The sequence below is a fragment of the Mycosarcoma maydis genome, chromosome 4 (genome assembly GCF_000328475.2).
Source record: "Mycosarcoma maydis chromosome 4, whole genome shotgun sequence".
Lineage (NCBI taxonomy): Eukaryota > Fungi > Basidiomycota > Ustilaginomycetes > Ustilaginales > Mycosarcoma > Mycosarcoma maydis.
In genome coordinates this window covers 458,144-472,471 of record NC_026481.1, presented here as the reverse complement: position 1 = coordinate 472,471, position 14,328 = coordinate 458,144, and the positions used below count along the sequence as shown (strand labels likewise).

The 14,328-nt window shown below is 55.3% G+C and overlaps 6 protein-coding genes across 6 annotated transcripts; 2 read left to right on the top strand and 4 right to left on the bottom strand.

Moving 5' to 3' along the window:
- Positions 1-15: 15 nt before the first annotated feature.
- Positions 16-1,968, bottom strand: UMAG_05215 (uncharacterized protein; the record flags this gene model as incomplete). Its single annotated transcript, XM_011389952.1, has 1 exon — positions 16-1,968. One exon carries the CDS (start codon positions 1,966-1,968, stop codon positions 16-18), a length of 1,953 nt encoding a protein of 650 aa, XP_011388254.1.
- A 472-nt stretch (positions 1,969-2,440) lies between these two features.
- Positions 2,441-4,126, bottom strand: UMAG_05214 (putative DEAD box protein (RNA helicase); the record flags this gene model as incomplete). Its single annotated transcript, XM_011389951.1, has 1 exon — positions 2,441-4,126. One exon carries the CDS (start codon positions 4,124-4,126, stop codon positions 2,441-2,443), a length of 1,686 nt encoding a protein of 561 aa, XP_011388253.1.
- A 1,123-nt stretch (positions 4,127-5,249) lies between these two features.
- On the top strand, positions 5,250-7,745 carry UMAG_05213 (chromatin-binding transcription regulator ADA2; the record flags this gene model as incomplete). The annotated part of the gene is made up of 1 exon (XM_011389950.1): positions 5,250-7,745. The coding sequence occupies one exon, from the start codon at positions 5,250-5,252 to the stop codon at positions 7,743-7,745; it is 2,496 nt and encodes an 831-aa protein (XP_011388252.1).
- A 963-nt stretch (positions 7,746-8,708) lies between these two features.
- UMAG_05212 (uncharacterized protein) lies at positions 8,709-9,752 on the top strand (the record flags this gene model as incomplete). The annotated part of the gene is made up of 1 exon (XM_011389949.1): positions 8,709-9,752. One exon carries the CDS (start codon positions 8,709-8,711, stop codon positions 9,750-9,752), a length of 1,044 nt encoding a protein of 347 aa, XP_011388251.1.
- A 162-nt stretch (positions 9,753-9,914) lies between these two features.
- Positions 9,915-10,931, bottom strand: UMAG_11570 (uncharacterized protein; the record flags this gene model as incomplete). The annotated part of the gene is made up of 1 exon (XM_011390089.1): positions 9,915-10,931. One exon carries the CDS (start codon positions 10,929-10,931, stop codon positions 9,915-9,917), a length of 1,017 nt encoding a protein of 338 aa, XP_011388391.1.
- A 1,809-nt stretch (positions 10,932-12,740) lies between these two features.
- On the bottom strand, positions 12,741-13,815 carry UMAG_05210 (uncharacterized protein; the record flags this gene model as incomplete). Its single annotated transcript, XM_011389948.1, has 2 exons — positions 12,741-12,788; positions 12,898-13,815. 2 exons carry the CDS (start codon positions 13,813-13,815, stop codon positions 12,741-12,743), a joined length of 966 nt encoding a protein of 321 aa, XP_011388250.1.
- Between the last annotated feature and the right edge of the window lie 513 nt (positions 13,816-14,328).

Below are 14,328 nucleotides of genomic sequence, written 5' to 3'. Positions count from 1 at the left end.
GTACGCGGAGCTAGGCTAGGTGAATCCGTGCTGTCGAGCCAGCGATGCGAGCGTTGATGGCTGTGCGACTTGGTGATCGACGCGATCTGCGTGTTGCGCGAGCTCTACTGTGTGTATTGGATCTGGTCGTATCTGGTCCTGCTCTGGCTGCTGTTCGCAATCCGACTCGGAATCGTAGCCGGCCAACAAACCGCCCAGCCCACGAGCGCATGCATTCGTCATGTGCGTAACCGTCGACCCGGTGTGCTCCGGCCTTGGCTCGTCGTCCTTTGGAGCCCCGTTGGCTTGCAGCCCCTCACCCATCAGAGGCACCACCTGAACGCCTCCGTTCTGCATCCGCTCAAGCCGCTCAGCCGCTACGATGCGCAACTCGGGATACTCTACCACACTGTATCCTTCCGGAAGCGTTTGCAGCAACCACGAAAGCGTCGTGTGCCGCGGCGACGTGATGTGCACCAGGATGGAGCGCGCACTTTCGGGTTGTGCAGGTTGTGCAGGCTGTGCAGGTGACGAACGAGATTGAGTGGCTGCCGTAGGCGGTGCACGTTGGGTCGAGGCGGTTGTTGATGGCGGGGGAGGAGAAGCCGATAAGGTCGTCGACGGTTGCGGTTGCGGTTGTCGACCCAGACGCTGGCTCAGCATGGATAGCAGGTTGCTGGAAATGAGGCCTTGCGATGCCACTGTGGGTGCCGGTGATGGATATGCACTGGAAACCATTGTCGAAGCGGTCGTAGTCGTCGTCGTGTTGTCCGCTGATGGCTTCTGCATACCTCGCTGTGCGACTTGTTCTGGCCGAGCATCCGCATGGATCCGTGTGCCGTTGCGACTGCCAGCATGTTCCGTTTGCTCGCCTCGCTCTCGCTGAATCCTCGAGATGCCGCGTCGTCCTTCACGTCCCGCGCTCGCTTCTTTACGCTGCTCGTCGCTTTGCTGTGCCGCAAGCTCGGGATTCGACTCCTCCCACTTTCTCTTTCTTGCCCACCAATCCAGGTAGCGTGAAGTGCTCTCATTCGCCAGCCTCGCCGAATACGCAGGTACAAGCAGCGTCCATTCTTGTGGAAAGGCGTGTAATAAGAGCAGATGATCTTCGCCATGCTTTGCTAGCGTCTTGTCGACGTTTGTCGCAATACTCGGCATCGCAAGTCCGCAAGTGCTGATCATGGCCGCCGAGAGTATCCATGACCGAACATCTTTCGACGACAGGTGCAGCGTGGCTCGAAGCCGAGAAATGTCTTTCTTGTTGGCGAAAGAGCGCGTTTGCAGCTCGGTCAGTACGACGGCTTCCACCGTTTCGAGACAGTCTTGTTTGTGAAGTAGCCAGCTGTCGCGTTCGGGTTCGGGTTCGGGTTCGGGTTCGTCGGGCTTGGATCGGCTCGAATGGTGTGGGAGTTTCAGTTGGACCGTGAGACCGAACTTCTTGTCTTTGGGTTGGAACTGCGACATGTTGGATTTACGACGAGCCATGCCTTCGGGTAGCACCATTACTTTGAATTTGCGGTAGTGGAGCTGTTTGATCAGTTGATCACGTTGACGTTGTTGATTCGTCAGACGCGGCGCACCAGTTGCCGATGCGCAAACTTGGTGTTTTGCGCCGTCCGTGGTAGGTGCGGGAAGCAGGTTCATCGAAACGATCTGACGACCGGTCTCGGACGTGGTGCGAGAAATGGACGAGAGAAAGAGATAGTCTTGCAGCATGTGTGATTCTGTGTATTGTGTCATGGGGATGAAATCCGTCCCACCACTACAAGTAGTGGTGGCGTGCGGTGTAGATGTGGACCCAGAGGCAGCTACGCATGTCGTGGAGCCGTAGCGGCTCGAAGAGCACGCCGCAGCCGAGGAGGAGCGGTCACCCGACTTGTGCGCGCGTGTGCAGGCCAAAGAGCACGTACGAGCCTTGCAAGCTGGGCACGTGTATTTGGACGCTTCGGTTTGACATTGCACGCAGAGTGTTGTCGAGGCTGCCGGCATGGTAGTCGCAGAGGCAGTAAAACGCGTCCAGCCTCAGTGTGCGATCGGACTGTTAATCGGCGGTGTGTGAGCCTACGGTATCGAATTGAAAGAGACGCAGAGATGAGGTCTAGGATCGGACAGAATCACGAATGATGGAAGTACGGGAAGAAACAAGAAAGCCAAACGTGAGTCGTGAAACGCGAAAGCTTCATGGTTTTTCAGTCATGAGAAGCAAAGTTTCTTCAGGGTCCTCTGTGCTTTTTTGTGGAGGATGGAACTATGCCCGAGTTCCGAGGACCAACAAGAACAAGAACCAGAGCCAGAGCCAGAGCCAGAGCCAGAGCCAGAGCTCTTCCTCATTTAGTACAGCGTATGGAGATAGGTAGCACAGCCTGTCTCACAAGCATGTATCAAAAATATGCTGGCCTGAAAGTAAGAACATAGTAATGCGGTGAATACGAGTACAAATGATAGTGCAAACCGGACGAGCTCAGCGACGACCCTTCTTCCTGTTCTGGTTCTGATGTCGTCCATTTCCAGAGACGGGCAACCCAGCTTGAACCTGATCGTCGTCTCGGTCCATGTCGTCACCGTACTTGCCATCCATCTTTCTCTTTCGCTTGCCCGAGCCACCTGCACTTCCTACGCCCTTGTCCTTCAACTCTCTCACCGCTGCACGATGTGCTTCGGCGACACGTTCGCTCAGTAGCATCACGGCTTCTTTGTCGTTTCCTCCGGGGAACTCTGTCATCTTGAGTCCGATGACAGCCTCGATGCGTTGAAGCAGCTCAACGTCGTACTGAGTCACCAAGGTGACTGAACGACCTGATCGACCGGCACGCGCTGTACGACCGACACGATGGATGTAGTCTTTCGAGTTGGTGGGGATGTCGTAGTTGACGACCAAGTCGACCGCAGGAATATCGAGACCTCGAGAAGCCACGTCGGTTGCGACGAGAATCGATCGACCGCCAGTCTTGAACTTGTTGAGCGCACCGAGACGCGCCTGCTGGCTTAGCTGACCATGAAGCGGGATAGCAGGAAACCCGAGTAGACGCAACAGGATCGAGAGTCGCTGTGAATCGTGCACGGTACGTGTGAAGACGATGATCGAGTGTCCTGCTTGTTCGTTGGCAAGGTGCACCAGGTACGTGTCTTTGTGGGCAAACGGCATGAACATGTAGTGCTGCTTGAGCGTGGATACGGTGGTGTATTTGGTGTCGACTTCGACGCGCACAGGATTCTTGAGCGAAGCACGCTGCAATTTGGCGACTTTGGTGGTCATGGTAGCGCTGAACAGCATGGTCCTCCTCTCGCGTGGGATGGACTGAAGCAGCTTATCGATGATGGGTCCGAAGTCCATGTCGAGCAATCGATCAGCTTCGTCCATGACGAGGTACTGCAATCCACGCAAGCTAAAACCCTTTGTGTTTTCCAAATGATCTTGCAGACGACCAGGAGTGGCAACGATCACATGTGGACGCTTGGAGAGCGCGATTGACTGCGACATCATATCCATACCACCCACGATGGTGGCGGAACGTACGCCAATCGTCGAGCCGAGCGCTTCGACCTGCTGCGATATCTGGTAAGCCAGCTCACGCGTAGGTGCCAGCACGCATGCGAAGAAAGGCTTGGGATTGTCCCACAATGCTTGAAGGATGGGGATCGTGAAGGCGGCGGTCTTTCCGGAACCAGTTTGGGCGAGACCGATAACGTCGCGTGCTTGGAGCGCTTCAGGGATCGCCTTGACCTGGATGGGAGTGGGATGCTTGAAGCCCATGTTGGTGCACGCTTCGACGATTTGCGGAATAACGCCAAGATCAGAGAACTCAACCTTCTTGCCATCATCGGCAATGGTAGCTACCTTTTTCTCGTCCTGTTCCTCGTCTGCTGCTGGTGAGTCCTTGTCGGCAGAAGGGTCGTCGTCATCGTCATGATCACTGATCCCGCTTCCACTGGCACTATGCTCTTGACTTTCGCCTTCCTCGGCATCGCTCATGTCCTCACTGACATGTCCATCTTGGTCGTCATTGCTGTTGCTAGTGCTTGGTGTTGATACCTCCGGAGATGCGGAAGGCGACGATGCTTTGCTCTTCTTAAGCTTAGAATTTGATGACGAAACATTAGAGGTGGAAGCCGTCATTTTTGCCGATGAGGCTGATGCTTTTGGCATATTGAAGAACGGGTCGACCGGGTATCGAGATTGCACAACAAGCAACGAAAAGTTGGTGGGTGCAAGATGAGTAGCGCCAAACCTCTCCACTGCCAAATAGAAGGCATGGAAAAAAGATCAGCGGCCAAATTTCTCTGCTCGAACCCTGCAGTTGAGTCCCGAGTTCCGCATCCTTACCGTACGTCACTCGCACGATTGAGTGAGTCGACAACCGATCGAGACTACGACTTGCCTTAAATTTCCCGATCTTTCCAAACACGAAATCCAACACACTCTCGTTTTGTAGCGATAAACACGGTTCGACACGAGAAAACAGCTTAGCCGTGAGCACGTAGCGTACACACGTGAGAACGGCCACAACGTAGTCTCGAATCACGAATTTTGGCTCGAATCACGAAAATCAAAATGACGAATGTACAACTCTGTGACTGTGCAGCACTCGTGACTGTGACTGTAACAATGTTAGCGCCCAAAGAGTCGTGAGTGGTGAGTGGTGAGTGTGACTGACGTTGGCCTCATCGTCGCGCGACGGTCTCCTTTTCTCGCATCGTGCTGCTGCTCGCGACTGATTTTCCGACTCCGTGCTCGCCGTCGTTGCTTTCCATTCGTGGCTGCTATTGTCGTGCTCCCTTGTCCGAGCTGCCCTGGGACCCTGACGCACGAGCCTCCTCCCGACCTTCAGCCCGCACTCGAACTCGACTCCCCCCCCGCCATTGTCAGCATCATCGTTCGAGGCACATCAACGTACAACGTTTCTCCAACGCGGAGGGCGAGAGTGGCTTGACCCGGTCGCGTCGTGCTGCTACCGTCGCTGTCAACGTCGGTGCTCGCCATCCTCGCCGATCGTCGCAACATCCACGTGTCTCGAACGAAACAACAGCCATCGTAACTGCGAGTTACACTGCAATACCTCGATACTCTTTCATCCATCATCGGCATCGGCATCGGCATCGACATCAACATCAACATCAACATCAACATCAACATCAACATCAACATCAACATCAACATCAACATCAACATCAACATCAACATCAACATCGACATCGACATTGTGGATGTGATACAGCCTGACGAGGCCTCGCACCTGTTCGGATCACCATAGTCGCCGCCTGCCTTTACAATGACGGTCAGCCATCGTAAAAACAAGCCTGCACCCAAAACAGAAGATGGCTCCACTTCAGCTGCTGCCGAACCCGGCGTGCGCTACCATTGCGATGCGTGCGGTGCCGACATTACTCTGACTGTCCGCATACGATGCGCAGGCGGCTGCACCGACTTTGACCTTTGTGCTTCGTGCTTCTGCTCCGGCGCGCAACCGGGCAAGCACAAGGCGTGGCACGACTACCGAGTTGTAGAACAACATTCCTATCCCATCTTTTGCGACGACTGGGGAGCGGATGAGGAGCTGCTTCTCATCGATGGTTGCCAGACCTATGGACTCGGCAACTGGGCCGACATCGCAGATCACATTGGCAACCGCACCAAGGACGAGGTGCAGGAACACTACATCAAGGTGTACGTCGAGGGCCGTGATGGAACCCAACCTGGCGAGCAGCGTGCCGACCAAGCGATACAGCGCTACCACCACGTCGCAAAGCCTGTGTTCGATCCGCTTTTCGATGACTCAGGCACGGGCAGTCGAGTTGCGTGCCAGCTTACCACGCAAGAGCCGCCAGTCGTCGGGCCGTCCATGTCGTTTGCGCCGTCAATATCGCAAGACGAATTTCAACGCCGTAAGAGGCGGCGGGTCGAAACGTTGCGCGAGGCACAAGCGTCCTACTCGCCGCCCAAGTCGGCCAAGCCGCTTGTCAGTGCACCCACCAATCACAGCGAGCTGGTTGGCTTCATGCCTGGCCGTCTCGAGTTTGAGCACGAGTACGAGCAGGAAGCCGAGCATCTGATCAAGGACATCGAATTTGGCCGCGTCTACGAGTTTGGCGGCGCCGATATGCCGTCCGAATGGGAGGCGTTGGGTAGCAAGGCGACGCAAGGCCATGCTAGGATGGAAGCTAGCGGCCGCGGTGGACCCACCAGCAAAAAAGCGACTCAAAATGCAGCAGAAGACGACAAAGAGGGCAACGCCGATGAAGATGCCGATGAACATTCGGCAGCAGATGCCAAGGAAAAAGACAAGGACAAGGATGCCGAGCCGGAAGACAAGCCATTCGACTGGGACGAGGATCCAACGGACCTTCACCTTAAGTTGACCGTCATTGACATGTATAACGAGCGTCTCGACCGACGTTTACGGCGCAAGCATTTCATGTTTGAACGCAACCTTGTCGACTATCGCCGCAATCAAGCAGCAGAGCGACGGCGACCCAAGGAGGAAAAAGAGCTGCTTTCGAGGACCAAGCACTTTGCACAGATGCAGACCGCGCTCGACTACGAGGATTTCCTCAATGGGCTTTGCTACGAAGAGGCACTGCGCAAAGCAGCTGCCCAATTGCAACATTACCGCAAGATGGGAATCTTGACGTTGGACGACGCGAGCGCCTACGAACGCGAAAAAGCAGAACGAGCGCGTAGAGCAGCCGAACTTGCAGCTGGCGGACTAGCAGTCTTCCCAGCATCGGGAGCTGCTGCAACGCCCGGTCCGCCATCGGCTCGACCCCGGATCGACGCTGCCCGAGCTCGACAGCGCGATACAAGCACGCCGACGCCAATGGAAGAGACGCCGACAGCCCAACAGGCAACAGCAGCATCAAGCGCTTCCGCGACCACAGCAGCCAACGGCAAAGAAAGCAAGAAGGACAAGGACGCCAAGGATAAGGACGGTAAAGTCGACAAGGGCAAAAAGGGCGGCAATAGCGACGAACCCAAGACGCCGCGAAAACCACCGCAGCCGCTCAATCTGGCCAAAGCGCCATCGCTCAACCTGCTCACGCCCGCCGAAGCACAACTGTGTTCGGCGCTTCGTATCCTACCTCAGCCCTTCCTGCTGATCAAGTCGACGCTGATCGCCGAATTCATTGCACGAGGCGGCAGACTCACACGACGCGAATGTCGTACGCTGGTCAAGATCGACGTGAACAAACTGGGCAAAGTGTGGGATTTCTTCAACGAGATGGGCTACTTTGACGCCGCGCGAGAAGCTGGCTGGACTGGTGGCATCGGATCGCCGCCTCGTAGCAAGGATAAAGAGGTCAAGAAGCCTGGTTGGCTGGATAGCAACATGGCCATGTCTGCGAGCTACTCGTTCGCTCCTACTGCTGCCAACGGCGTGAATGGCGTCCACCGTGGCGGCACAGCAGATCCGATGAACGATTCTGCCTCAGCAGCAAACAGTCGAGGTGGACTGTTCGGAAGAGCTTTCGGGACCAGTGCAGCTGCCAGCAACAGCGGTGGATTATTCGATTTGGCCCACTCGAGCAGCAACGTCACTTCGACGCAGCATCAGCAAGCGCTGTTGAATTACAACGGACGTGGAGCACCGCTTGTCTCGATCCCCGGTACTGCTGCCAATGGCGTCCATGCGAGCAGCAGCAGCACCCCTTCTGGTGGTGTCAGTGGGGATGGCGGAGGAGGCGCCGCGTCGTCGAGCATGGCCACCGGCAGAGCAGCATCCCAGAGTCCTAGCAAAGCCGAAAAGTATCGGCCCACTGCTGCTGTCTAGTCTGTCTTTTGCTCCGAGATAAGGCCTTGGTGCTGGCACTTGGTGCACTGTATACTGTATACTCGTGACTGTATTCAGCTGAGACGTTTTCTGATGTATCGCTTGCTCGCATACGATTGTCTACTTTGTACTCTATCTGGAACATGGTTACTTTGCCAACACGACAGAGCTTTGAGGTGACACGGGCTCGTGTGAGTACGAATCACGAATACAGCAACGTAGATTATCGTGGAAAGGCGAAGGCTGGTGTCTCGCTTTTGAGCGGTGAGTGAGCGCGGCGCGCAAAGCCGAGACAGAGCGGAAAAGACGTCGCACACTCGTGACTCACGACTCTGTCAACCGGAGCCTACTGTATTTTAGCGCAAGAAAAGCTACCGTTAAGTTATTTGCGGGATCTGAAAAAGATAGATAAATACAAAGAAGAGACGCAAGCATCAAGCGTGAAGAGAGAGACAGGCTCTTGAAGCCGTGTACGTCAACTGTATGTCAGAGTCACAGAGTGAGAGTTAAAAAAAAAAAAGTATCGTGTATTGCTGTCACATTCGTGATTCACGATTCACGATTCACGAATTCACGATTGTGCTGTCTGTGTGTGACATATCCTACGCGCAAGATCTCGCTTGTGCACGTCCACTGCTCAAACTCTCTACCTGTCTCTCAGTCACGAGGTGCAAACTCACCATCCGTGCGCCTTGGCATCCACCACTGATCCTATCTACCTATCGCTCTACCATACCGCTTCTATCCGCCCTTACGATTGCATCGACGTGCGATTGGCCTGCTCAGTAAACGAGCGATTTGTCAAAGGACATCTGCACAACACAGCTTCACATTCAGTATCAAGCAAATATCCGACTTATCTCTTGGTGATAGTCGAGAATCGAGCTCAGTCGAAGCACTATTCCATCGATGGACCTGTGAGCATTGGCTTGATTGCAGCATCACACACGCACATCATCAAGCATGGCACCCATCCGCATTCCGTCCGGCAGCTACACGAATTCGAGCGCTGTATCTGCGGGCGCTTCCACGGCGCCTCCATCCTCCGGATGGGACTACATCCTCAAGTTCATCCTTATCGGTGACTCTTCGGTGGGAAAATCCTCGCTCTTAGTTCGATTGACCGACGACCGGTTTCTCACCGACCCAGATCCCACGATCGGAGTCGAGTTCGGCTCGCATCTGATAAGGCTCGACAATGGAGAAACGGTGAAAGTGCAAGTATGGGATACAGCCGGTTCCGAGTCGTTCCGGTCCATCACTCGATCGTACTACCGCGGTGCAGCTGGAGCATTGTTGGTATACGACGTAACACACCGAGCTAGTTTCCTGAACGTCAAAGCTTGGTTGGACGACGTTAGAGCGCATGCCGAGGAGAAGGTCAGTGTGGTTCTCGTCGGCAACATGTACGACCTGGTCGAAGACGAGACACCGACTCGCGAGGCCGAGCAAGAGCAAGAGCAAGAGCCGCACGACGTGCAGTCGAGTGTTGAGAGAAAACGGACTGATCGGAGGCGAAGCAAAGGTAGCAGGAGGCAAGTGACGTATCAAGAAGCTGCCGAGCTGGCGGAAAGGGAAGGACTGTTGTTCTTGGAAGCGAGTGCGAAGACGGGTTACAACGTGGTAGAGGCATTTACGAGAGCGGCGAAAGATGTGCATTCCAAGTTTTCACAGGACGACAATGGAGCAGGATCACCAGACGCACGAGGCGAAGCGGGGTCGGGAGCCAGGTACGACAGTGCGACGCTTGGCAAAAGGAGCAGGATGAGAGCGAGGGCAGGAGGCAGGACGTCCGGAACGGTGAGTCTCGACCAGCAGACGGCGCAGCCGCAAGCCAAGAGAAACGTCAGTGGACTTTCTTTCAGGAGTCTCACTGGTGGTGGTGGTGGTGCAAATGTAGGACAGCACGACGCGGCCGCAGACGCAGATGCAGACGCAGACGCAGACGGCGCGGATGCAGTGGGTCAAGCAAGAGCAGCAACTTCAGAATGCTGCGTTATTTGCTAGCAGCCCCGCGAGGTTTCTTCGAGCGACCGTTTGGCTTGTTTCTCTCATACGTTCTCGCAGCACGCCTTTTTTGTCACGAGCACCGCATCGCGCACGCTCGCTCGCATGATGACAACGCTTCGATCCATGACATTTGTATACCCGTTTGCACACTCAGACTAATCACTTTTTCCTGATCCTCAACAACTGCGTCCCCTGTCTCTGGTACTCTCTACATCTGTCCGCATCGTCGTCTTGGACATTTTCGAAAACGAAACTCCTCTTGAGCAGAGCAAAAAAGCGTTTATCGGCCTTCCTGCGCTTTTGGTAGCAAAACAGGATCTCGGTTCGCTGGGTCGAAAGATGGACCATGGTATCGATCAGCGGTTGGAAGGCAGATTCGAGGTAGACGCAGTCAGCCAGCAGCAACACGTCTGGAGGATGCGTGGTGGCGAATTCGGGGAGACGTTGGCCCCAATTGAGCTCTGCTACTTGGACGAAGCCTGATTGGTCGGGGCTGTAAGCGATCGAGGAGCAAGGCGAGTTGGGATCCAGGTGGAAGTTGAGTGCGAGGTTGTCTCGCATCAGTGGGAGCATGACGTCTTGATCCGTGACCCAGATTCGGCAGTTCGAGAGGCCGAGTGCGTGAACAAGGTAGCCAACCAGTCCAGTGCCTGAACCGAGCTCAATGATGCTCTTGTTGCGCCAGTCGAAGTTGTGATTGTTGAACCGCTGGTTCGACGTTGGTGTGCGGTCCTCTGGAGCGTCAGCGGGGCACGAGTATTTACCAGCTATGTAAGCACCGAGCACTTCAGCTGCGGGCCAGATTTTGCCACCACATCCACTCGTCATGTCGAGCTTCAGATGTACATCCCACCAGCGCACATTCTCTAGATGTGCGTCCGACTGAACCGCGTCATCGATCAGCTCCGGTCGACGTGACAGATCGCAGTAGTACCGGATCGAGGTACGCCGATCGATGATGCTTTCGATTTGGTGTGGCACAATGCGGTACTTGGTGTTCGAGCCAGGCTCACGCACATCTGCGGTCTTGTGAGAAGCAGAATGCGTTGCATCGTGGAGCTGTCCTTGTTCGTCGTCGTCCACGGCGAGAAAGTGGCGTAATGGATCCACAAGATCGAGCTCTTCTTCGCGTTCGAGCTCCGCGCGCACGTCGTCGGCAGCCTGCGTTGATGGCATTGCGGATGCTCAGCTACCGTCTTCAGCCTAGTTGGGCCGAGTCACACGGTGACGATGCGGCGAGATCAGCGCGCAGAAAACGCCGAGAGCGCAGACCAAGTGATCGAGACGGATGCAGGCTGCGGGCAAGTCCAGTTGCGCGCGAGTGTTGGAGCAAGCAAGAACAAAGCACGAAGAGGACCCTGAGAAGAAAAGTCACGAGTGCAAAATCACACAACGCTCGCTGACAATCACCAATCACGAATCACGAATCACGAATCACGAATCGCGAATCGTGTGGCAGACGCCGCGTGCCGATGAGTTTCTGATGTTCGCTTGATCGGTCTGACAGTTCAGTCCAGAAATGCGTGAAGACGTGAAGCTGTCAAGCGAAGCGTATAACTCGTGACTTAGCGTAAAGGTCAAGGCAAAGCCACGCAGTGGACATGTCAACACGGCATGCAGGGTCTAGGTTTATATGAGTAGCCGCAGTGTCAGTCGTGAGTCACGCGCACGTCATGACAACGAAAGTGTGCAATCAAGTCATTCGCGATTCTGTGCTTCGGGAGTCACGAGTGTCATCGGCCGCAGTCGCACACGTTGGCTGCACGCATACGATTCAAGAGCATGTAGTTCTCCTGCCCTGCAGGACGGGATATTCTGGTCGGACCACTGGACGGACGCGCGCGCTGACTCGTGACTGTTTGGTCGTGAGTTTTGCACACTCGCACGAGCTCTTGGTTCGACTACCATCTAGGCGGTCACCTCTTGCACGCACCGTTACATGCCAACGAGCTCAACTCGGCTTTGCAGTCAAATCTCCCGCGCAGATCGAGGCGGTTTTCCAAATGCGAGCGTCTGCGCCTTGTTCATCGATAGTAGCGCGTGGTTTGGGTGGACCGGTGCCGCGTTTGGCACCATCCAGGCGCGTCGCCACAACCACTCGGACTGGCGTCTGTTCGTCCGCTCAGCTCGTCGCTGATTCGTCGGACCAACGGATCGCGAGCCAAATCTGGAGGAGTAAGTTGTCTTGATCGTGCATTCCAAGTGTCGTGTGTGCACTGTGAATCCACTTGACGCTCACACTGCGACTCACGCGTCTGACTGATGTGTGAACGGCTTATGTTTGCTTGCGTTTCTGGCTTGGTTGTGCTGAGCGAACCTGTGCGTGCACGCAGGTGAAGGCGGTGAGGAACCGACCCGAGCTTACACCGCTGTTCCTGTTCACAGCCGGCATGATCTGCCTCGCGCTCTTCTTCGGCGGACGACCCCTGATCAAAGACAAACAAACTGCGTATCCACCACAACCAGCAGAACCGGCTTGCCACCAAGACTGACCAGTTGGACTTGGACGCCATGGCCAACATGGCTCCCAATCGCGACGAGATTATGACCAACAACGCCATCGCCGAGGAGCACAACAGGAACCAAAGGCTCAAGGCGATCAATCAGGACAAGCAGGACAAGCCGAATCAAAAGGTCTAGGTCGACCAAGCAAGCGAGCAAGCGAGAAGCAAGTGGATCGTACGCGGTAGAACGTGAGTGAGATCACAAAGGACATGCCGCTCGGTTGCAGCCGATGTAAGTCGCTTTCATGGATACCTTGACCCGTTGTTAAGCACAATCAGGTTTCAAATAGTGTGCCGATGGTTCCGATGGTTCCCGTGGTTCCACGAGAGAACAAGCGAGGCGGTATAATACAACGTCACGCAAATCTACGTGACACGATACAAAGACAAGGACAAGGACGAAAAGCACAGACCTAGCAGCAGAGAGCGCGATAGACGAACGAGAGCACAGACAAGACAAGTGAAAGCTAGTGGCCGTGTTTCAAGGCAGTGTCGGATGTCGACGCGAGTCGAGGCTATATACGATACCCTGTGTGTCGCAAGCGGCACAGGGAGCGGTGAGAAAACCAAGAGAGCTGGTCAGTCACCCAGCGCGTTTAGCAAACCGGCACAAGGCGAGAATCCTGGAAAGCACTTACATTGTTGCTCGTCTTGACGACGTGCTTGGCGGCGACCAGAGCGATGAGCGTCTTGTTGATCTTGGCCTGTGACATTTCGGGGTTTTTGACAACGTCGGCGATCCGCAACCCTTTGGCACCAGCAGCGAGGAGAGCCATGCAGACGTGCTTGGCGACAGCGTTCTGTTTGGCATCGTTGCCTCCGCGATACTCGAGCGGAAGTGTTTCAATGATCTCATCCGTGTATGCTTCGCGCTTCTTCTTCTGTGCTAGTGTCATCCTAGCTTTGGCGGCTCCAGTCGCTGTGTTCGTTGATGGTCCCGCCTTCTTTGCAGCCGCCGCACCGGTGCTGGCAGCGTTGGAAGGCTTTTTCAGAGCCGATTTGAGCACAGGCTTGGCTTGAGCAGCCACAGGCGCGTCGTTGCGGTAAATGCTTTCGTCGTCCGTAGTAACGTAGGTCTGGTCCGCTGCCGGGTTGTACATGGGCTCTTGCTGTTGCTGCAGCGATTGCTGCAGCTGTTGCTGTGACACTTGCTGTTGCATGTACGTCTGCGATGCAAGATCCAGATTATGCTGCGCAGCGTACTGCTGGGATTGCTGAGCGATACGCTTCTCGGCGCGCTCAAAGTTGTCGTGCAACGGCGCTTCGGGCCACTCGACGCAGTAAGCGTTCATCTTGAGACCGTAGATATACATGGCAAAGTTTTCGTTGAAGCTGTGCAGACTTTCGTGCACGGCTTCGACATTCTCCAAGTTGAGTTGCAGCACACCCACTTCTTCGGCGAGATCCGACATGGCGCCTTGCAAGAACGAAAGCGGTGTTGCGCCGCCAGAAAGCTGTTTCGAGGCCGAGTGCGAGAGTGCGTTGAGCGAGCCACGCGAGATCCGACGCAGAGGTGTGGTGGGTGTTGCAACCGCCGGTGCTCGTGTTCTCGACATTGTGAGCTGGTACAAAGAGATGCCGTAATGGTCGATCGAGCCGCGCTGCCTAGGTAGACGATGGTGGCAGTGCAACAAAGGCATACCTGCCAGAAAAGTGTTGCACTTCCAGCTCTGTTGAGCTAGTTATCCAGTCACAGAGTGTCACTTTTTCGGCTGCGCGTCGCGAATGCACGTGATGCGCGCCTTCAATTATGATAAGAGCATAGTCAAGTTCAAATACCACTCATGTCTCACATGACTCGTGACCGTGGACCACAGACTCGCCCAGTCACGAGTGAATCACGAATGTTAGGCTCACGATTCACGGCTCAGATCTGCACAGGCCACAGCGCGTGGACGTGAGTTTGTTCTTCTTGGACCACTTTTTGTCGCGGCTGCTTCTTGATGCGGATCCACCATGCAGCCGTGAGTTGCGCAGGTCGACCAAGACTCGAACCGCCTTGCGCAGTCGATCGTACACGCCTCGCAGCTGGCGTTGGTGCCGTAGTCGCACGCCGCCAGTCCACCACG